Below are 23,878 nucleotides of genomic sequence, written 5' to 3' on the forward strand. Positions count from 1 at the left end.
TATGAAATAGTATTATCTGTGTTTTCAGACTTGGTGGCTACCCTGTGGCCTCAGCTCTGTCCCCTATTAGGTGTTTGGTTCAAGGAAGTTACTTAATCTCTCTGGGCTCCGAGAATCAGATTATGTAAATTATTCTAAAAAGTACTGTATACAGACTAGGAAGCATCCGACCGGTTTTGTCTTGGTCATTGTTTTAATTTTCCTGGGTATAGTAGCTTTTTGATTAGGTTTGTGATGGATAGAATTCATTTTCATTTAGTCAGGAAACCTTTCTCACAAGAGACGAATTGGAAGGGAAAAGGCAATTTGATAGCTTTAGTAGTGGGAAGTAATTTCAAATATCAGGAAGCCATATTAATTATAGAGAAGGCAGCATCTGAGAATTTGATAGGCTGTTAGGCTGGAGTGAATGGAACAGGTAAGGATAAAGGAGCATTAATGAACTACTGGAGCATTAGTAATTCCAGAGTCTTTATCGTGTTGGGTGAGATGTGGTAACTGAGGGAAAGATCCAGCGTCTTATCTATGGATTGCCTTCATTCCATGCTGTAGATGTGTATGTCATATAAAGACAGGGGATTTAAAATCAGAGGTCTATTTACTAGAATCTTTGTGGCACTTAAGAACGTTAGAAGTTACGGACCGAGAGGGGAAAATGTAGTATTTCCGAAATCGGTATTTTGCCTTCTTTCTGGCTCCTGCAGTCATACTAAATAGGTTTTCTGATGGACACTTAGCAAGAACAGAAGGAAGAAAACCACTTGCGTTTCCCTTTCTTTTAGATGATAACGGAAATGCTGAATTCCTTCTTTCAGTTATTGAGATCCTCCAGTGACTGGAAGACCCAGGGAAGCAATGGAACATGGTGGAGACGCTCTTGCTCCCCAGTGGTTCCAGGTGTTAAAGGCTGGTCTTCCTGCTTCCGAATGCTCAGAAAGAAAGCACTTCTGTGAAACGTAGCCTTCCCCAATCTCCTCTCAAGTCTGCTTTCTTCAGGAGAGAGAACCCCAAGTATGTACATCCCTTCTCCTGCTGTCTCCCCTCCACACACTCACACGAAGACTAGAGCAAGGAATACGTCCTTCATTGTTGAGATTCAAAAGCAGGGCGCCTCTTTACCACCAGAGAGCCTCAGTATCACCAGTGACTGCCGACTTGTATGGAAAAGGGAAGTTTATGTAAATGTGTATAAGAAAATCGAGATCCTCAGTAATTGGGGCTTTTCTAGGAACCTTGAATTTGATGGGTGTAACAGAATAAGCAGGTAGGGAAGGGCATTATACTATGGGCTTCATGTACTGAGAGTTGCATTGAAAGAATTACAAAGTCAATTCCGCAGCAAAGAGGCCGTGGAAGAAATAGGATGGGCATGGTTATAATATGGAAAAAAATCAGTGGAACTCTTTTATGTAAAACTCAGTGTTTCTTACATTAGAAATGCAAGTGGCAGAGACCGTGTTCTCAGTCTGTCTTCTCTGCCCCCCGAAAGGCAGTGCCTCAGTCCTTGATAAGAAAGCATGTGCAATCTGGGAAACTTCTCTGTGACTCTCATTTGGTCAGTGTCGAAACTAACCTGAAAGTCCATTTGGTTGTTCAAAGGTCTCCTTAATCATGTAGTTAGAATGTTCATTTGATAAACATTACCTGGCTTATCATTTCAAAACCTGTTAGGAGAATTTTTGAAATCACTAATCGATGGGTTTAATTTCTGTGGGACTGCTCATGAATTTAAGCTGCCCTTCTAAAGAACATAGCATCCCATCTCACAGACTCATGATTGTCTTAAAAGGCTGTGAAAACACGGTTCTTTGTGTAAACTCTGAGAGAAACTTAATAGGGCCCCTTTGACAGGCTCATGGGAATGGCTGCATTCTAAGCTGCATCTAGAAGGAGGGAGAAAGGAAACATCCGCAGAAGGGCGGAAGAAAAGGAGAAGGACTGTCGCTCTTTTCTGCCACCTGCTCTTTGTCCAACCGCACATCTCACTTCACGGCCATCGTTCCGTGCTTCCTACCTCTGTTCTCTTTGTTGCCATGACCTGTCTGACCTACGTGGCGATAAAAATAGAGCAGTTTTTACTGCTGCGTGTGTCTGATGCTGCTGGTACTTCTTACACGTTACCGCGTATCCTCACGACAGCCTGTGCAGTGGACGGTGTAATGTTTTTGGGTAGAGACGGAAGCTGAGGCGGACAGTTAGTGACATGCCCGAGGTTTTCCACACCTTGTGCAAAATCCGGTGGGTATCGTTCAGTCAGTTCCTCGCGTGACTTCTCTGCTATTGACACCCTCTCCCTGCTGAATTGCTGTGTTCCATTTATGACCACGCACAGCTGTTTTTCTTTCCGTCTAGCTCCTTGGCCACTTCTCCATGGTCTCCTTAGTGAACCCTCCTGAATGTCTCCCCGCCCACTAAATCTTTGTATGCTGCCTGTTCTTGGGCCCTTTTTCTCATACTACACTCTCTTCCCGAGAGAGAGAGAACATCCGTGCTTGTAACTTGAATCGTCGTCTGCCTGCTGCTGAGGCCCGAATCCTCATTTCCGCGCCGGGCACTCGTCTGAAAATCACACAGACAGATTCGCTCTTCTCTCTGCCATCCCCGCTTTACACGGGCTCCTTAAATTCAGCCTGCGTCGGGGAGAACTTGGCCCCCGATCTTCTGAGCTGCTGTAGCTTGGTGAACGGCGATGGCGTCCGCCCAGCTTCGCACACCACAAAGCGTCTCTTCGTCCTTCCTCCCCCGAGCTCCTTCCAGCATGCCGCCCGCCTCCAGACTTGACCGACTCTCAGATAGCTCACCGGCCTCCTCCCCGTCTTCGGTCTTCAGTTTCCCCTGGAGCGTTTGCTGCACAAAGCTGTGCTGTCTTCCAGTGTTTTCTGTCTAGTAGCCCAAGCAGTCTTTTCTAAACTGGACATTTTCATTATTTTGCCTGCCCTTTTCACAGCTTTACCGTCTTCAGTTATTCCTTAACTACTGTCAGGATTGAATACAGACGTCTTTCCCTGACATATTCCCCTGCTTAGTCTCCTTTTTTACCATTTTTTTATGCTAGCTCTTAGAATGTTCTCCTGCCTCTGGCCTCAGTACACATCATTCCTTCTACTGGGAGTGCTCTTCTCTCGCTTTGGAAGCCCTCCCTGGAGGGCCCGATTTCTGTCTGTCAAGTGGATTTCTCTCCTGTGCTCTTGTAACGCCATGTATTTGATCATTGTTTGTAGCGTTTGTACCTATACTCCGCCTTCTCTCCAAAACCGTGTCTCACGTATGCAGCTGTCTTCTCGTTTCCACTTCATTTCCTTCCCGCTGGCGTTTCACATTCAACCTTCCAAAACTAAACTCTTCATGTGTTTCCTCCCACATCAGCTGTCCTTCCAGACTTCTCCACCTCAGAAGATGACAGCTATACTCTTTCATTCAGTCAGGGTAAAACCAAAGTTGTCCCAACTTCCTTGTTTCTCAGCCCGTACTCAGCCCATCAGTAAACTCTGTTGTTTCTATCTTCAGAATGTATTTAGAATGTGACCACCTCTTGGCTCCTTCTGCTGCCGTCACCCTCATCCGGCCATCGTCACCCTTGCGTAGATGACTACAGCGGCCTGTTTCTGCCCTTCCTCCCCCAAATTGTTTCTTATCACAACAGCCAGCGTGATCCTTTAAACAGGCAATCAGATCTCCTCACTCCTGCCCGAGCCTTCCCATCTCTCAGAGGAGGGGTGAAAGGCCACACACACTGGCCTCTTTGACCTGTCCCACCCTCCCTCCGTGTTACTTGTCACCTCACCTCCTTTTACTCTGCCTCAGGTCTCTGTTCATGTCATTTTCTCAGTGAAGCCTTCCCTGACTGCCCGTCATAGATGAGGGCACCTACCCCACCCTGCCTGATTGTTGTCCGGGACGTATTCTGTACGTCATCGTGTGCTGGTAGAACTTCCTATAGAAAGTAGAAATATTCCGGATCTGTGCTGTCCAGGAAAGTAGCCGCCAGCCACTGGCTTTTGAAACGTGACAGTGTGACTGAGGAACTAAATTTTAAATTTTGTGTAATTTTAATTCAGATTTAAATAACCACCTGCGGCCAGTGGCTACTGTCTTTGGATTTCAGAGCTCCAAATTCCTTAAACATATTAATTCATTCAATATTCATGACAGCCTCTGACTTGATTAGAGTGTACATGAAGAAATCGGGTTTTTGAGTGGTTAAGTAACTTGCCCAAGATCACATGGCTAGTGGGAGGCAGAGCTGAGGTTGGAAGGTTCTGTCTCTAGGTAAATCTGGTTCCAGGGGCTAGGCTGGCACCTTCTATTCAACTCCCTCATGTCATTCTCAAGAATTGAGGTTCCACAGGCCAAGGGCCATCATGACATCTGGGTTCTTACTGCAGGGGAGGCCAGGAAAACAAATTTGGGGTTCCAGCCCCAGTGAGGTATCTCTCATAAGGTGGGACATTCCCCAAACATAGGAAAAGTATTCGAAAGGTTCTAGACCAGTGAGCTTAGCTGCTCAACCTCTATATATACTTTTCTCCCAGACTTAAATTTTCAAACAGCAGGAACAATAACAAAATATGCCCTACTAACATACTGCAGCTGTCTCTCCTCACATGCTCTCTCTTTCCCCCAAAGGTGGAGCGGTCAAACATCTTATTAGTTACTGTTTGCAAGTCCAGGATATTTGGGCCACACTTATTTTTTGTGTGTGTTATTGTTGTGTTCTGGTACTCCATAACTAGTGAGCCACCAACTTTTCTTTTTTAATGTTTATCTATTTATTTGAAGAGAGAGAGAGAGAGAGAAAAGCACGCATGAACACATGAGTGGGGGAAGAGCAGAGAGAGGGGAGAGAGAACCCCAAGCAGGCTCTACCCTCGACATGGGGCTCAATCTCAAGAGGCAGATGTTTAACTGACTGAGCCACCCAGGCACCGCACCACCAACTTACATTTTCTAAAATATTAGGAAAAGGGGAAAGGGAGAAATTAGTTTAAAATGTAAATATGTATTTGCCAAACTAAGGAAGAAATATGAAGGGACACTTCTGTCTTAGCTTTTACCATTAGTCCTGAACCCATAACTTCTTGGTATTAACTCCTTTTCTCCACTACCCATTCCATGTTCCCTTTGTTCGCAGCCGGCTCACAGCTGACTGTAGGTTTTTATCTGACTAGAACACGTCAACTTTCACTCCTGGGGTATCTGTGTTCCTGCCTGTATGGAGCTAGTTACGACTTCCGTTATCTTTTACCATTAGAAATGGCAAGACCAGAAGTTATTTCAGGTCCCCGACACACACCTCTCTTTTCTCACTCTGGAGCAGCTATCCTCTTTACCCTTGAAAATCAAGATTCATTGCTCCAACCAGTTCTGTAACCTCATCTGTCTGTCTGTCTTTTCAGTGTCACAAGGAGCTCAGAATTGCTAGGTTGCAGTTTAGGCTTCCAAATCAATGGAGGCTTTGTTGAGTCCCTTGGTGAAATCATTCTTCTCTTGGGTACTGAGACTGTTAAACCGGCAGAACTAGAGTTGCAGCCATAGGAGGTGGGGGGGCTGCAAGTTGGTCATTAGGTATGGTGACAGGGAGAAGATGTGTACTTGTTCCCTGCTTCCTAGCCCACATATTCTGGCTATTAGAGAACGAATGTCACATATTATTCACTGGTTACAAGCATCCTGTGGGACATTACTCTGACCTTATGAGGTGTTGTCTCCCAGGTAGCACGGGAACTGAATTTCCAGTAAATGCTTTAGCATTCTGAAAGATCGTCTTTCTGGATCATGGGGTACTTGGTACGACCAGAAAAATCACCTTAGCGTCAAGCCATTGCTGTACTTTTTTCACTACAAAATCCTGAGTGAAATACCATAAAGGTAAATAAGGCATTGAGTAATTCTGTGGATGACAGAGGCGTGGCGGACAAGAAAGGCAATTTCAAATTCAGAATAAGTGTCTTTCATACAAGAACTGACAAATGGCCACTGAAGGTTGGGGATATATGCTTGAAATCAACTATGTCTTCATAAAATTAAGATGGGGTGTAAAAGTTCATTCTTAATTGTTACTTGGAGGCACAAGCAAAGCAAAATTAAATTGAAAGGAGATGTGAATGAATGCAAACCATTGGTCACTGACTCAGCATGACCTTGGGCAAGATGCTTAACGGCTGGTAGCTGTCCGTTCCTCACATCTGTGAAACTGGGATCGTGACACTTGTGTATGGAAAGCTTTGAACCCCTCCGGTGAAAGGTGCTGTGCAGGGCAGTGTCTGAGAGGAGTCTCCCCCTCCTCTCCCCTCCCCTCCACGTGACCTGTGTTTAAATTGCGCGGTGCTTAAAAACATTGCCCGTGAAAACGATGTCCTCAAAATTCATGTTGTACATGCTCTCCCAGCATCTGATACGTTTCCTTCACAGCACTTATCACAGTTGGTGATAGTGTATTTGACTATTTGAATAATGCTTGTTTCCTCCATTAAATCCCAAACCGCATGAGAACAGCAGGGTGCAGGTTAGTCTGCTCACTGTCACATCTCCAGTGCCCAGCTCAGTGCCTGCGTGTGGTTAGGTGTTCAGTAAATATTTATTGAATGGGTGAATAAATGAATAAATAAATAATGCATGTTCACATGAATTCTGCCCAAAAAATAAAGCAAAAAGTAAAAAATACTCGAGAGGCAAAATTAGGAGGGTGGCTCCCCTCTGCCCCCCATATGGGAATCTAATGCTGCATCCCATATAAATAAATAAGTGATTCCCGTTGGTCATAATCTTATGGTGGGAAAGATGCCATGAGAAATTTATTGGAGTAATTTTCAACAGCATAAATGTTTAGTAACAGATGCACACACATGGCAAGTTGCCTCATTCAGCTGCCATCTGTTAGACAACTATCCTAGCAGGACTGGTCCATTAGAATGAGACCAACAGCTCTCTCACACATGTTTAAGTTCCATTTTGAAACTTCTTCTGAAAGCCTTGAAGGAGGAAAGATGTTCCCATGCCTGGTAGGCAGCTGCTCAGTAACGGTGTATTACAACACCTTGGCGAACCATGGAGTCCATTCGATGTGTCATAATGCTCAACAAGGAAGTATTTTCTCTCAAGCGTTCTGTCGGAAGTCAAACTGAATAATGGCACTAGGAAACTCACTCAACTACAAATAATTGGGTCCAACCGAGTTCACTGCCGATTGTGCAATTGACAACAGAAACTGGCATGAGATGAAGGCTGTAATCCATGCTGGTCATCATTAGTGTCTATGATAAATATATATTTTCAAACAGGGCAAAGACAGTATAGTAAACTCTGTAGAAAAATATAGTGTATCTCCATATGTACGTGCAATTAGGTTATACCCAGTGAAAGCATAATGTTTCCTGGCCTGGACATGCCTTTCAATAAAAACTTTACCAAGCTTTTTTTGCTAATATAAAGATGGAGACAGTATTGGCCTATATAAATTTACCTTGTGCATGACCAGTTAGGTTGGTGATGTGTCATAAGTGTGGGCCAACTTCCATAAATGTCTCAGTGCTGAGCATAATGCCTGGTACCCAATTGGGATTTAGTAAATATTTGTTGAATGAATGTTTGAGGACCAAGTGAGACAATTCCCTCTGGATTCCCAGCATGAAAGCAGGTCTCGTAGCTTTAGATCAAGCGGACTATGAATTAGAGCTTGGAGTACTTAGTGCACCTAGCAGAATACAAAACAAATTGCTTATCATGACTGTGTACACATAATAAACTTCTAAGGGCTATGTGATTTCCAAAATGTAAACCATCAGGTATGTGTTATTTTGGGAGCCAAACATCTAACAGTGGCTGTTTTGGAGAGTAAATCCATCTGAGTCTTGGTTTAGTTACAAGAATGACTGATTTTATACTAGATTCTCACATGATTCAAAAGTGTGTGAATGACTCAGCCCATTAATATCCTTAGCTCCTGTGATCTCCCCTCCCAGTGAAATGATAGCTATAAGGCAATAATGATAATTGGAGGAGGAGGAAACCTTGACTTTGCCCTAGGGCAATAAAATGACATACTTAGAGTAATTGCATATGTATATAATACTGTTTGAAAGAAATGAGGTATATTATAAATATTTAAAATTTTATGTTAAAGCATGTTGGAAATGATACAGGTAAGGATGAAATCCTGCCGTTTGTTCCTACCGTAATCACTTTTCCTGAAACAGTCAGCCTCTTCATGAGGGAAAGAGTCACCAGAGACCTAACTTGGTTGTTAACAGCTCATTGATTGCCTTCTCCTTGCTGACATAGAGAAATATTACAGTCACAGGAGTGTTGGGTTCCAGTTAAATGTAGCTAAACATTCACAAGTGATGTTGAGCAGAAACTGAGCAGTTAGTTGGAGAGCCTGTGGAACTTCTGGGTATTTGTGTGTTTTTTCCTGTTCTGGCTCCATCTTTTTGAAACAATTAATTGAACAAAAGTCTGCATATTTCAGAGTCTGTACTTTGTGCATGTCTCTGCTTTTGCTGAAGTCTCCAGTGACCAAGTCACCAGGTCTAGTGGGCAAGTCTCAATCCTTATGTAGCTTGACTTTTCTGTAGCTTTTGACAGATCTTGAAATTCCTTCCTGGACTTCAGGGGGATTTTCTTTTGTTTGTCATCTTAGCTCTTGTCCTTCTTCTTTTTAGGTTCCTTTAGCTGCCCCATAAATGGTGGTATTCTCATAGTTTTATCCTTGGTCCTTTTTTGTTTCTATTTATTCAGTCTTCTTGGTAACCCTATTTGTTTCCATGGTTTCTATTAAAATCTATACAGTGATTCTTCCATGTGGTGTTTCCATGTCAGGCTGCTGAGCTGCTGACCTGTACATCCAGGCACCCCAAAGATAGATGTGTAATGAGTGTTATTGAATATTGAGTATTGAGTGTGTGTTATTGAGTATTCTCTGTGGTTGACAGCTCACTGCTTCATTGCTTCCTTCCATCTATTTTTCTCAAAACACTGTGAGGCAAATACTGTGATTCTTTTCTCTTTAGACATGAGGAAACTAAGGCTAGATGCACTTCATAACTTTTCCAAAGTCATTCAGTTAGTAGCAGAGCGTCACGTTTAATCTCAAGTCTGGAGCCCACATTTTTAATCATAAATCCTTTGGGTGAGCATATCAAAATGGAATCCTTTACTTCCCCCCTCTTCTTCATGATTTCTCCCATTATTCTCTGTCCTGCTTGAAAGGATCGTATTTCATCCCTCAGGTAGAAATCTGGGAGTTACACTGGATCCGTAAATATTGTGGATCGCAGAAGTACTTTTATTTGTATGGCTAAAGTGTCTCCTCTGCATTAAATAGAGGTTTCAAACTCGTGGGCTTTAGGCTGATGTATTGTCTGGACTATGCATTGTTTTGAAAACTAGAAAATGTGTCACAAAAATCTAGATTTCTGATTTTTCTTTAAAAACTCGGACTTGCTCTGTCACCGGGCCACAGACATCTGGAGCTGTGTAGCAACTTCCTCTCACCTGGGGCTTGTACTGTCTGCTTACCAGGGTCCTCACCACTTCCTGTTGTCCTTTATTGGGGGTTTCCTCAGATCTTTGCTTGACCAGCCCTGTAGGCATTTATGACACCTGGTAAAGGCTGTGGTTTTGCTTTCCCAGCTGGTCTTGCTTCCTCTCTAGTTTTTGCCCTTGTACTGGAATGATTTTCTTAAATCTGTTACCTGCTTTCTCTTAGCACTTGTGATTTATGTTTCCCCACTGGCTCCTCCCCCTTAGCCCACAAACACGTTCAAGGCTGTATGCCAGAGGTAAAAGGAAAAGAACAAAAGTTTTTTAACATCTACAATGTGCCACAGTTAAAGACAAGCATGATTTAATTAATCCTCACAGCACCGAAGTCGGTGTTCCTGATTCCTAATTCAGAGGTAAGAGAAATCTGAGGCCAGGAAGGATTGTCCCAAGATCCATACGTAGGGTTGTTTCAGATCTGCCTGATCCTGGGTTACATGTTCTTTTTCCTCCGTTATGTCACTTTGATTTCAAGCTACTCTTAACCTCCATGCAAATAAAGGAGTCTCTCCCGTCTGTCCCATGATCGACTCCCATCTCTCTCTTCCTTTACTGCCGAACTTTAGTTCATCTGTTAACGCAGAACTCCTTAATCTCTTTTCTCCTCTCAAGACAGTATCATCTGGCTGCCCCATAGTTCACTTGTTCCTCAACATCTTTCAAGCACCTACTATACAACAGGAAGTGCGCTAGACCCCAGGCAAACAGCCCTTGCCTGAGAGAAGCTTCACAGGCTGATAGGCTAAGATGGGTAAATCGTTCCGCTCCAGGGTACAAAATCCCTTGTAATGAAGTCCAGTCTCTGTTTAGACCTTATCTTACCTGAGCTCTCTTGCGTCATTTTCCCGCAAGGACGAGCATCTCTCTGTCAGGGAAACTTTCCCTTTTCTTTCTTCTGTGGCATTCCTCACCCCTGGTTTTCTTCTTTGCTTCTTTTAGAATTCCTTTTGCGTCTCTTTTCTTTCTGCTCCCATCTCCTCATTTAAAATGTCTCTCCCGCTGTGTACCAGATCTCTCCACTCAGACAGACATTCAGGATTGCCCCTTCTTTCCTCAAGAAAATGCCCTTTCCTTGGTTGCCCATATTAACTGTTACATATCTTGGAGTCACCACTCTCACAAAAAGACTTGGCCCTTGTGCTTTAAAAATGGCATCGTGATGCGGTCCGGTTGTCAGCCCCTCTGCCATTAGCCAACCTACAGCAGTAACTTCCTCCCCCCTCCCTGTCTGAAGTGCATCTTATATGCTTGAACTACAGCAGTGATTAAAAAAAAGTTTCTTATGGTACTCTTACTTTACTCCCTAAGACCTCCTAAAATTGTCGTTCCTGCTGCCATCAGGCCAGGTCTCACTTTCAGAGCTGTTCACCACGTGCTCCTTATCGACTTTTCTGGTTTCTCTCCAGTGTAGCTACAGTTCTTAGCACATGGAAGGCACTCACTGAATAGTGGAGAGGGCAGTGGGTAGTGAGTGAATAAAAACCTGACTTTTTCTCTCCCGAGGGCAGAATCAAATTCCCATTATGTAAGTATGGTATCTGTTAAGTTTACCTCTCTGTAGTTCCTATCGTTTTTAAATTATAATGGCATAAAGATTAATAATCTCTGAGGTGTTTAAAAAAAAATTCTGCTTCAAAAATTTACTAACCCAGCGTATGTGCTGAATTGCGTTCCCCTCGAATTCATATGCTGAAGTCCTACACCCCACTACCTTAGAATATGACAGTTTTGGAGATGGGTTTTTAAAGAGGGAGTTAAGTTAAAATGCAGTCATTGGCATGGGCTTTGATCCAGTGTGACTGGTACCCTTATAAAAAAGGGGAATTTGGACACGGACAGCTAGAAGGAAGACCATGTGACAGATGACACAGGGAGAAGATGGCCATCTACAAGCCAAAGACTTCCCACCTCCAGATCTGTGAGAAAAGAATTTCTACCTAGAAGCCTCCTAGTCTGTGGTATGTTGTTGTGACAGCCTTAGCAAACTAATACACCCAGTGTCTTTTAATTCACTTAGGTTTTAAGTCCTACATCAAAGGACTTGATCTTCGGGAAAGAAATGGACTAAGGATCCAGTAAAATCTCCTGCCATGTCACATTTCTTTGAAGTATTTGGGATTTGTCCTGGGGAAAGAGGGCCATCCTTACCTTTTTCAGACTAGATTACACTTACGATCGGCTACCCAAAGAATGGCTTCTTTCCTTCTCATTTTGGGACTGTACAACATATTTCTCTTGAAGATACAAACAAAGCAAGAGTCCATGAAAAATATCCTTAATCCTCATTCACTGCATTGATTTAAACAGATAAGGAGTTCGGTATTTTCCAGGCTCTCGTTTTGATTGCCAGAGCCCAGTAAGTTCTCTCTACCACGCATAGCTGTGCCAACCGCAGCATCACATTTCCAGAGAAGATACTTGCTGCAGTGAATTTATGTGCTTTCCGGCAGCTCTATTGAGGTTCTGGCCTTGAGGAAAATGAGTATTTTGAATCACGAAATTTGGCTTATTCAGGTTTTCCTAGTCTTATTTCAGGTCGCCATGTTTCTCCATCTTCTTTCTCCATCTTCTCCGCCCCCATCTTCCAGCCAGCTCTTCTGCTTGGGTGGTAATGGGGCTAAGGACACTAAATATGTTGAGCGGGCTGGAGACTTTACTGGAAAAGAACTTTTGCCTTTACTGATCATCTGCTCAGCTCTGCTCTGATTGCCCCAGATTAAATAACAATTTCAGCCCAGAAAAGACCTTGAGAAGGTCTTTTCTACCTGCTTATAATAGCACTATTCACGTCTCAGGTGGATGTGAGTCCATTTTATTTTATAAATCCAGAGAGAAAGACTATAATTCTTTTCTGAGAACTTGTCATTTATTTTCTGTATCTACTCTGAACTTTTCATGCTACGGTCTTGAACTTGTTTCATCCTGTCCTGTCTATTATAGAGGTAGAGGATAGCTAGTCACATGTCTAACATCTCCTATTCTTGAGACACGAGGCATTGTTAAACTGCCTCCCTACCTTCTCTTTTCCAAACTGAGCTTTATTGGTTCTTTAGCCGTACAGGACTTATTTAAAATTTTTAATTATGTATAAGATGTGTCATTAAAGCCTCTCCATATTTCTCACAGCTCTCTTTGATGATGGATCCAGCACTGGTTGGATATCACCCATGCAATGAGAAAACAGTTTCTACACTCTGTACCATAAATTACATTTAGGCATTTTGGTTTCATGGTTAATTTTCATTTTTTTATTTTAGCTAATTAAAGTGCATAGCAGTTAAACAAAAGAAGATTATATAGTTCTTTTTTTCCATGACAAAGGGTAATTGAAACATAAATTACAGGTAATCTTTTGACTTCACACTAGTTGATACTCAGATTCAGAGAGATGAATATATTCCATGGACTGGAACCAAAAGCAAGAATTTTCTGTATCTATTTGCAGTCTTAACATTGCCTCCAACCAACTGGATTATAGTAAACAAGTCATTTAACTTCTTTCTATATAATTTTATTTACTTATGAAACTGAGGAAGGTAGACATCAAGGTTAGATGACCTCTGAGTTGTCTTCCAGCTTAGAAATTGTCCTGTATGCTCTCCTAATGTCAGTTAAGTCGATCATTTGTGGGTTTTAGTGGGGAAGTATATTTGGGGCATGTAAGATTAATTTGTTTGAAATCTGTCGAGTACATATATTGAATACTATCTACTACATGCCACGTGCTGGCAAACGCAGTGATAAATCACACATTTTTCAAAGAGTCGGCATTTTGTTAGGGGAAGTAGACATGTAAAAATAAATGCAGTCGAATATGAAGGGGGCTATGGTAAAAGTCTAAGGCATGTTGGGCTTAAGGGAGAGTTGGGCTGCAAGGGAGAGTTTGGTGAATTTTGCTTGGTGCAGGGGCATCAGGAAGCCAAATATGAAGGCCTAAAGAAGAGCAGTCACAGTGAAGGGGGTGGGGAGCGGGGGGCGGGGGCAGCAGCCTGACGGCAGTGGCTAAAGGTTGAGGTCAAGGAACTAGAAACAGTGGGTACAGATGATTTTTCCAAGGAGCTAGACTACGAAGAGAAAGTACCTGAGCGGAGCGGGCAGGGATTAGAGGAGTTTGTTAAATTGGGGAGTAAGGAGCCAATTCAGAGGTTTTGGGGGAAAGAAGGTGTGGCCTGACAGACGTGAAGATAAATTAGGAATGAACTTGAAGCAAGATTAAGGATGGAAAGAACAGATAGATGGATCGCTATGGTGATAAAGTGAACATAGCAAAATGTCAGTTGTGGCATCTAGGAGGTAGATGAGTGGTAAAATACAATTCTTTCAACCTGGCCACATGTTTGGAAGTTTGACAGTAAAATATTGGGGGGGAACAAAAAGAAGATAGATTGACAGTTTAGCTTTGAACAGAACAGGGGACACTTATTCCTTGTGGCTGCAGATGGCAAAGTTCAAGATTAAAGCCTCAACTTCTTTGTGAAGTAGGAGCCTCTCTCTCCTGCTGGGACAGAGAGCCAGAGAAGAGGAGGAGAGGGGACTGAGCAGACCTGACAAAAAGGAGGAAGCCATGAGGCCCAGGTTCCCTTGACGTTGGAGGGCACAGAGTTGCTCTGGTGTGAGATTTTTTCCCTAGTAGTTGTCAGGAGACAGGAGGTTAGTCGGGCATTGGAGGGAGGGTTTAAGAAAGTGATGAGGAGATGGGATGAATGGCTCCCCAACCGTTTACCGGCCATCTGTTCTGGAACAAGTCCCAAGCTCTCTGGTTCTGTTGGGATTGTGTTTTCTACCTCACTGTATTTTTATTTGAATGAAATGAGATGAAAATAATGTTCACAAAACGGTGTCATTGTTAACCTTAAACGAAGGCAATTGTGTTGTTTGTCTTCCTCAGGTAAAAGAAGAACGTCCAGAGAAGATACCAGATCTAAAATTATTAGTGGAGAAGAAATTTTTGGCTTTACAGAATAAGAATTGTGACACAGACTTTCAAAATAATGCAAAATTTGTACAGTTTAAACAACAGCTGAAAGAACTGAAGAAGCAATGTAAGTCCGCATGCTTTGCTTTGGTTTGGCTTTTTGAATTTAAGGAACTGACCTGATACGCCACCCCAGAAAACTGATTTTATAAAGTCTGCCTATCTGCTTGGCTTGATCCTCTTTCTAAATTGCTTTTTATTGTTGTTGCAATTCTGTATTTTGTCTGACTTTTGGTTCAAATCAGCCTGTCCATTTCTGAAAGCCAACAGTTTCCACAAAGTGCTAAGAAAATTCCCCAGCAGCCAGACATGGTTACACTGTATTGTCCCACTGCTGGGGAGAGGAATTGGGAAATTAAAACGGAACTGTCTTATTAAAATAGCAATGGTGTTTTTCAAATTTTAAACTGCTGTGCCACGCTTTACAATAACCAGTTTGATTCTGGTTTTGCTGCTTTGGAGTAGTAGCACCGTTTTCTCAGACTAGTTTTTTCTTTTCAGTTGTGGACCAGAATCTTCTTGATCCCTTCTGTCTTCGTAGTAGCATTAATGCCATGCGATTGCGATTTGGATTCCAACATAATTTTGATTTAAAAACGAGATTGGGAAAAGAAGTGATTCATTATCCCAAAATTTTGTAGACAGTATTTGACAGAAATCTGTCTTTTCTGTACAGTGAAGTACATCTGTCCTTTTCTTTTCCTCTTTGTCCGCTTAATCCACTTAACAACTTTATGTAATTTGATCGTTTTTGCATTTGCATTGTTTGTCATTGCTTTTGGCTCATGACTCTTTTATTCCTTACAGAATCGTATAGGGAAGCAAATAACTTTTTTGTAAACTTTAATTTCCCATCACCTTAATTTGCATACGGCTGGAGCACTGTGGTAGGGCACGTAAATTTACTTCATGTCCTTATTTGTACTGAGTGTAGGGATTCCTATTTTGAAATAAGCTTTCTTTTAAATATAAGCATTTTCTTTAAATTGATGCTGAGATCTCAAAAAATGACTGAGGAAGCAGCTTTACTTTTGTCTATCTTACAAGTAACTTAAGTTTCACAATTTGGAATGTTTTGCAATCCTGATGAGACTTTTGCTTTAATGTGGATTTAAACAGTAAGCATTTTCTCCACATTTTAGTCTATTTTTTTCTTCTTCAGCTACCAAAATCCTTCTAATATAAATTGCGTGGTTCCCCCAAATGGGTAATAATCCCCCAAACAGGTAATATAATGATTTGCTAGTGTCTTTCTGATCTTAAAGATGCTAGTGAATTTCAGTTTTTGGTGTTGGTCAAAGTAGCCACATGTATTTCATTTTTCTGCTTGGAGCCAATAATGACAAATTACCCGATCATAATCAAGATCAAAAATTCTTGATTTTTTTAAAAAGGTATCTTATGATACATAGTGAAGGATAAATATCCAAAAATATAAATTTCTTCCTCCTTTGTTATTGTTTACAAAAGTATTATTCCGTAAGAGATAGCTGTAAAGATTTGTAGAATCGTACACTCACGGTGACGCACTTTCTAATGAAGAGTGTGCAGTTCAGCAAAATGATACGTGTTGGAATCGTGGTTATTATTTCTTTAATTCTCTCTCAGATGGTCAGGGGATGGTGTTGGGGGTGGTTTCCCAAGGCTGGCAGTACTTCACATCATTTGGATAGACAGTTAAACTTTAAACTTGAGACAAAGTAGACTTATACTGAAAGAAATGCTTCCTTATATCGGGTTCCCCTATATACGTAACATGGAATTAAGACAACTTTCCCTTTTTGTTTCTCCTAAAATACTCTTTTTAAGTCTCAAATGACAGAGCAAGCAAATTATCAATGCCCTCTTCAAGTGTTCTCTCAGATGTGCGCACACGACTTGCAAATGCGATTTTCAGTGCGTTATTAGTGCTGGCAAAGTAGCACCGTCGGCGATGGATTCTGTTTCTTTAGATTGAATGCTGCTGTGAGGACGCTCATTAGCATCAGGAGCCCACAGTTTTTGCGGAGCCAAGTCGGAGGGACCAGGCTTTATACAGGAGCCAGTGAATATTTGTTTTGAGAGATGTTCTGAAGGGAAGGAATGATAATAATAATAATTTTTTTTCTTTTTTTATAAAGACTGGAAACTACAAGCCAGGGAGAGAGTCTTGCTTCAAGTTGCCTAGTTTGGCAAAGTAAAGGCTGAAACAGTTTTATTGGTCTGCACAGAGCTCAAGGGTCCTTTCATGAAAATCACCACCACGCTCTCACCACCTTTATTTACACAAACCTAAATTGCGTGGGATTCAGTTTTGCCGAGTGGGGACCCAATCACAGCAACGCCAGGAAGCCCTTTGGTGGGGACAAGTCAAGATGGAGATTGAAATCAGGGGGTCTGAGGAAGTGGCGTACAAGCCACCTCCCCGCACCCCGCGGCCAGTAAGTTAACCCAGCTGTGGCTCTGCAGCTGGTTCTCAAACCGTCTGGTCTCAAGATCCCTTTACATTTAAAAAAATCTACCGAGGGCCTCCGGAGAGCATTTGTTTATTACATGGGTGGTAGCTATTGACATTTATCACATTAGAAATCAAAACTGAGTCCTTCTTAAAAATATTAATCTGTTTTAAAAATCAGTGATAAGTCCCTAACGTGTTACTGTAAGGAGGATTATGACATATAACCATGTATTTTCCAAACATGATGGAAAAATGAGTGAGAGGTGTGAAATTGTTTTCCATTTTTGCAAATCTCTTCAGTTTGTGGCTTTAATAGAAGGCAGCTGGACCCTCACATTTGCTTCCGCATTCAGTCCGCTGTGGTACGTTGTTTGGGTTGAAGCCTATAAAGAAAATCTGGCCTCACACATCGGTAGTCGGACTTGCTGAAAGGATCGTGCAGACCACCCGAAGTTCTCATTTTGAGAACCACAAATTTGGGCCAGAGGTCAGCGAACTATAGCCTGTGAGTCAAGTCCAGCCTGCCTGTTTCTCTAGGTCCTGAAAGCCAAGAATGTTTGTTTTTTGCCAACATATTTAAGTTGCTGGGGGAGAATTTAAGAGAAGAATAATATTTTGTGACATGTGAAAATTACATAAAATTCAGGTTTTAGCATCCAAAATAAAGTGTTATTGGAATGTAGACACACTTACTCGTTTCCACATTGTGTGTGCTTTACACTATGATGGCAGAGTTGAGTAGTTACATCGGAGACCATTTGGCAAACAGAGCTTTTAGTGTTTGCTACCTGGCACCTTACAGAAAAAGTTTACTGACCTCTGGTCTAAACCATAATCAGAAACAAGGACAGTTTTGGGGAGGGAGTGTTTGTTTTCTTTTTGTTTTGTTTTGTTTTGTTTTGTTTTAGCTTTAGATTTTTCCAATAAATACCACACATTTGTCTTAGGTGCGTTCAAAACACTTCGAGGGACTGCTGTATATAAGTGATTGCATTCGGTGCTCCGAGATAAATAAAAGGCAGAGAAGACAATATATGAAAACATGAAATAATGTGAGAACTATTAATAACAAATCAAAAGCAAAGAAAAATGCAAGAAACCACTGCTGTACAATATAGGAGAGAGTGAGACTAGGAAAATGCAGCTTTTATTTGTGTGGCTGATACAACACTGCCAGTCATTTGATAGGCGCTACATGGAGCTGTATGTTCAGAAAGATTCAGAGGCTGAGTTCAGGCCCAGGATTACGGTGGGAAAGAGTAGAGATAGTACAAAAATCTGGTATTTGCCATCCCGAGAATGTAAACATAACAGGTACGCCATACTCATTTCAAGATACGATTACTCAAAAGGTAACATATTTACACTGCACACAGTAATTCTTTTATTAGTAGTTATTTATGTCTTAAGGATATTACAAGGCATAGGATACAACTTCTTTGGACAGTTTACAGACCCCTGGTCTAACTGCAATCAGGGGCACCTGGGTGGCTCCGTCGGTTAAGTGTCCGACTCTTGATTTCAGCTCAGGTCATAATCTCATGATCTGTGTGATCGAGTCCCATGTCAGCCTGTACACTATCAGTACAGAATTCTGTCTCCTTTCTCTCTGTCCCTCACCTGTCCCAACACTCTCAAGTGTCCCAACACTCTTTCTCTCTCTCTCTCTCTCTCTCTCTCTCTCTCCCAAAACAAACATTTCAACCACAGTCAGAAACAAGGGTAGGTTTTTGGTTTGGGTTTTTTTTTTAAACTTCAGATTTTCCTATAAATACCATACCTGGGGACCCATTGTGTTGTATATTAGAGATACTATGTCTGTCCCAGCTTCCCAAGATTATTACCAAGATCTAATGCGATAATGGATCTTGGCAAACTGAAAGCTTGCTTTAGATTTCACTTATTATTGATATTGAGAAAGGGCCAGTAGAACATGGTGGAAAGAATATGAGCTTCGCAGCTAGAAGACCTGGGTTTGAGTCACTTAATGCGTAGCCTGGCCTCCCTGCAGGTGCCACCCATTTTTCTTAGTTGTAATTCTTGGAGGCATATAAATCAAGATTGATCAGAGATCATTTTTACCTTTGGTAGTGGCGATGATAACTGAGTTAGGGAACAATTCCAAAGAAAAAAGATTCCATTTCCCTAAACGAGAATCATGTTGCTAATTAACCCAAGTTGTGAAACCCAGCAATATGACTTGGTTTAGGGAAGACGTGACTGTACTTTCTTGAGTAAAGTGATTTTCATTTATGTAAACAATATGTTCAGGCGATTTCTCTCTTCCTTGATGCTTTTACTTAAACTGTCTTCACTATTCCAACTCCTGGTTTCCTGCACTTTTGCATCAGGAGAACTTAGTTAGAATGTGCAGTACCCCTGTACGGACACTTCCTCAAGTCATCAAGCAATCTTCCTGCCATCCTTTATTCACTCACCAGCTATAGAATTAGCAGGCATGAGGATTTGTAGTGCAGCTCAGCCAGGCAGAACTTGAGGACATTAGACAATAATTTGATATTTAGAAACCTTTGAAATATAAGGTCTTCACTTTGTGATCAAAAGTAGAATGGACTGAATCTGTGGTCTTTAGTATTAAAAAATCTAATCTGAAATGTAATTTTATTGGTACATTGAAATGCTTAGAGGAAAGGCAGACATTTACTAATCTGAAGACCTTCACCAGAAATTTAGATGTATTTCTGAATTGTATATCCTACATAGAGGATGTAGGATATAAGGTGTGGAGATCATGGAATCCACGAGTGAACTTAGAAATTGTTTCAGTGATGGGGACATTTTATACTGTAATCTTGTAATTACATGGACTCACAAATCAACTCTGTACCTCACTTTAACACACTTAATTTAGTTATCAAAGCTGATAGAATAGTGTGTGACCATTCACGTCACAGAAGGATTTACCTGGGCTGCCATGAATGGGGAGCTCCTCAGGAACATTAGAATACCTTCACTTCGCTATTCCTAGTGGGTTGCTTTCCTTTTCCTTCTATATCTTGTCAAAACCACAATGCAGTTCCACAAGGGTAGGGACTTTGATGTTTTGCTTACTGCTTTAGTCCTTGAACTCCAGCCTGATGTCTGGGCACATGGTACCTACAGCACAGGTCCTTGACGGTCACAAGAATCTTCAGGAGAACCGTCAAATACTTGAGAGCTTATGCCCTATCTGAAGGAGACACCTGCCACGCATGCCTGTCTGTTGTTGCTGGGAATAATAGGTGAGGACCCACTGTGGTCAGATCCTGAGGTTATCTGGGGAAACCCAGAAATTCAACTGATTATTTTTCCATTACCAGTTGTTAAAACACTGTGCAAACAAAACTGTCGGTTTGTGACCATTGGTTTTACCTTCTCATACTACCATTTTTCAGTGCTTTGTTAGGCCCTTGACGAGCAACATCAGCTTTAATTTGGCCAATTAACAGTAGACTATGATTTCTTCAGAGAAGGGGGTGGTTTTGTTGTCAAGGCCAGGTTGTGCATTTCACATCATTTGGGAGTATATAGAAGCCTGGTGGGTTCTATTGAAAAGCACATGGAGATTTTTGTGGATGGAGGGGCGGGAGCTGGGAGCTCTTAAACAGGTGCAGGTGAACAGTGGGGTTAAAGAGAAGATTAGCAATTTTGAAAGCTGGGAGGCCATGTGTGAGTGTTGAAACCTGAAAGGAGGGGCGCCTGGGTGGCGCAGTCGGTCAAGCGTCTGACTTCAGCCAGGTCACGATCTCACGGTCCGTGAGTTCGAGCCCCGCATCAGGCTCTGGGCTGATGGCTCAGAGCCTGGAGCCTGTTTCCAATTCTGTGTCTCCCTCTCTCTCTGCCCCTCCCCTGTTCATGCTCTGTCTCTCTCTGTCTCAAAAATAAATAAACGTTGAAAAAAAAAAAAAGAAACCTGAAAGGAAAGAGATGAGAACAAAGGTGGTGCCAAGAGGCAAAATGTTTGGCTGTGCCTAGAAATATGTTGGGTGCTTTTCAACTGGGCAAAGTTTTGACCAGCCTGACTCAGTCCTGATAGTCTTCAACGCACAAATCTCTTTGTCATATGATAGAATATAACCACCTATCGAAACAGTGTGCATTGCTGGCCTGCCATTAACCAAGAGCCCAGGACCCTTCAAGGCAGGAATTGCTTAATCCTCCCTATATTCCTTTTGCTCCTCACATACTCAGAGTTTGTTTAATATTTATAAAACTGAATTATTCAACTAGAAAAAGAGCGCCAGACCCTAGTGAAGGCATTGTGATGATAACACACCTTTTCTCTTCAGTAATACCTCATCAGCAAAGAAGCGAATAAGAAGACAGCTAGCGTTCAGAAGGTTGGGATCTAAAATGAGCAAAGGTTAGCAATTTATATTGTCTTGGAAAATCCTTTAAATTGCTCAAAAATTCAACATAAATGATTTTGTGTGCATATCCGTTTACCTACTGGTGCAAACATATGGTGTATATGCTAATACACAGTTTTCAGTGTCAGGTAGCACCACGCTTAGGAATTAAGTATGGCTCAGTTTAAGTGTGACTGCTTAGAACATTTAAGCATTTAATGAAAACTTAAGTTGCTGGCTCTTCCTTAGACAGTTTTATCATCTCTGTGGCCCTCACTTGGTCTTCATGTTTTCCTTGATGATATTGATCAAGCCATTCCCATTTACTTGCTGGATGACCATTAATTGGTGGGAAATGCTAAAAATCATAAGTTTCACAACAGAGACTGACTTTTTCAGGCTGGATTACATCCCTGACTAAGGGTTTATGCTCATTGAGTGAGATTTCTGTGCTATGCAAATTTTTTATTCCTGTGTGTTCGCCTCTCTCCCTCTTCCTCTTCTCTGAGTCAGTGTCTGTCTGACTCCCTTCTGTGTCTCTCTTCCCTTCTGCTTTGGGTTTCCCACCCATGTAGTTTCTCTTTCCCGTACATCCTTACTTGCATCAGTGAAGCTAAGCGGTACCATTCCCATCTTCATGATGAAGCAGCTTCAGAGAGGGTAAGTGATATGCCCAGGGTGACAAAGCTAGTAAACAGTGGAACCGGAAGACAGGAGACGCCAGGGATAAAAAGAGAGCATTAGGGCCAGGTGTAGCCGACCTCCTCCTCCTCCTCCTCCTGTTTCATAGAGTTGTTACTTTCCAGGAAGTTTTACATTAAGGCAGGATTTTCAGTACCAAAGAAATAACTGAGTGAGTGAGGAGAAAAGGTTCATTCAAATTAGATTGATTCTGTTGTGGTGTTTTAATCAGGGCACTAAGCTATTCAGGGAGCTCTTTGGCAGTGAGAAATGCCCTTTTTATGGAGCAGTAAAGACACCATCTGCTTTGCCTTCACCTTAGATTTGCCCTAGTCCTTTTGGAAAATAGGAATAGTCGAAGTGATAGGCACGCTTCATAAAGAGCTTGATGTATATGATACTTCATGATTCCTTGTTGAGTTAACGCATAACTGGAAGCATTGTTTGAGTGCCTACCCGTGCATAGGGTATGGTACCTGCATACTATGTCTACCTTACCATTTATTTCTCACAACTCTACAAGATAACTATACCCATTTTACAGATTAGAAAATGTGCAAAGAGAAGTAATATAACTTCCCTCAGATCATAAATGCTGAAATTCAGACTCAGGTTTGGGTGACATCAAAACCCGTGTCCTTTTCCCTGCGTACCACACTAACTCTTTAAGACACGTGCCTGTTTGGTTTTTCTCTCCCTTCAGGCGTTTCATTTATCTCTTGAAGATTTGATTTGTCCTAAGACTCTTGGGTAGTGAACAATTTGTTTGAACCTCCCAGGTCATCGATCTGCATTGCTGTACTCTGAGGACACTGGGGGAATCTGCCTCATCCAGCTGAGAGTGAGTCTCTTGCTTGGTCACGTCTACCAAGCAGAGGTCAGAGAGTGGGAATCATACCAGACATTCTATAGTAGTTTATTTATGTGTTTCATACTGTCTTCAAAGTATGCCCTAGAGAAGCAGGTACTTGAAGTGGGGCTCACAGAAGGGAAGCAGTTGACTCAAGGTCACAAAATATGTTACATAGTGAGATTCAGACCTGGGTCCTCCTTTTCCAGATCCTGTGGTTTTGGCAATACACTCAGGAAACAGTGCCTAAGGATACCGTTTCCGGTGTGAATAGTTGCTGTGTTACGGCAGAGAGGAATAGGGTATTTGTCGTACTTACAAGTTTAGAACAAATTCCATGAAGTTTATTTCAAGCATCACGACAGTAACCCCGTGCCCGTACATCCTCTCTCCTAGTCTTCACGCCATCCACATGCGAGGGAGGAATGCACGAAAAATGCAGGCTCTGTTTTTAGCAGACTGAATCCTGGAGGTGACATATTTACGCAGTGTCTCACAGTCAGGAGGTCACAAGGCTAACAAATACATTCCTGAGGAAAAGGGAAGCTTTAGGATGAGACATGGCTATAATTAAAGTTATTAGGAGAGAAAGGTTCAGTTATCAAGGGTGAAATGAGTCAGCGGCAAGTTTAAACACAAACTGTGAGCCCTGGGTGTTTTTTCCTCCTGGTGGCTTACGTTGAGAGTGTGGGATGCCGTCCATGCTCAGAAAGCAGCCTGAACCTAGAATGGGGAAGGACCAAATCACGTGTCCTGGGGACGACGTACATCATACTTAAGAAAAGAGTTGTCTTGTCAAGTTATTATTTCCTGAGGTTGCAGTCATTTCCATTTTATGGTGGTTTAGACGTGTATAATGATACAATGGGCGGCCCTCTGTAGTTGAAGCCTCGCCCCATTTTTAGCCCCTGGCAGTAACTGTTTTTGTTTCTTTTTCTTTTTTTTCTCTGTATGGTTCTAACTTCTCCAGAATGTTGCATACATGGAATCATACAATATGCAGCCATTTAAGTGGCTTCTTTCATTCAAATGCAGACTGCATTTGA

At 42.0% G+C, this 23,878-nt stretch overlaps 1 protein-coding gene across 2 annotated transcripts in view; it reads left to right on the forward strand.

The window, feature by feature from the left end:
* The window catches only part of NSMCE2 (NSE2 SUMO ligase component of SMC5/6 complex), a 217,077-nt gene that overhangs the window by 51,359 nt on the left and 141,840 nt on the right, over nucleotides 1–23,878 (forward strand). For both annotated transcript variants that reach the window (XM_040494407.1, XM_040494408.1), the window contains exon 4: nucleotides 14,429–14,582. In XM_040494407.1, coding sequence (XP_040350341.1) covers nucleotides 14,429–14,582 — 154 coding nt within the window. The remainder of the gene's footprint in view (nucleotides 1–14,428; nucleotides 14,583–23,878) is intronic.

This window comes from Herpailurus yagouaroundi, unplaced genomic scaffold, assembly GCF_014898765.1.
Source record: "Herpailurus yagouaroundi ecotype Mexico unplaced genomic scaffold, PumYag 186, whole genome shotgun sequence".
Lineage (NCBI taxonomy): Eukaryota > Metazoa > Chordata > Mammalia > Carnivora > Felidae > Herpailurus > Herpailurus yagouaroundi.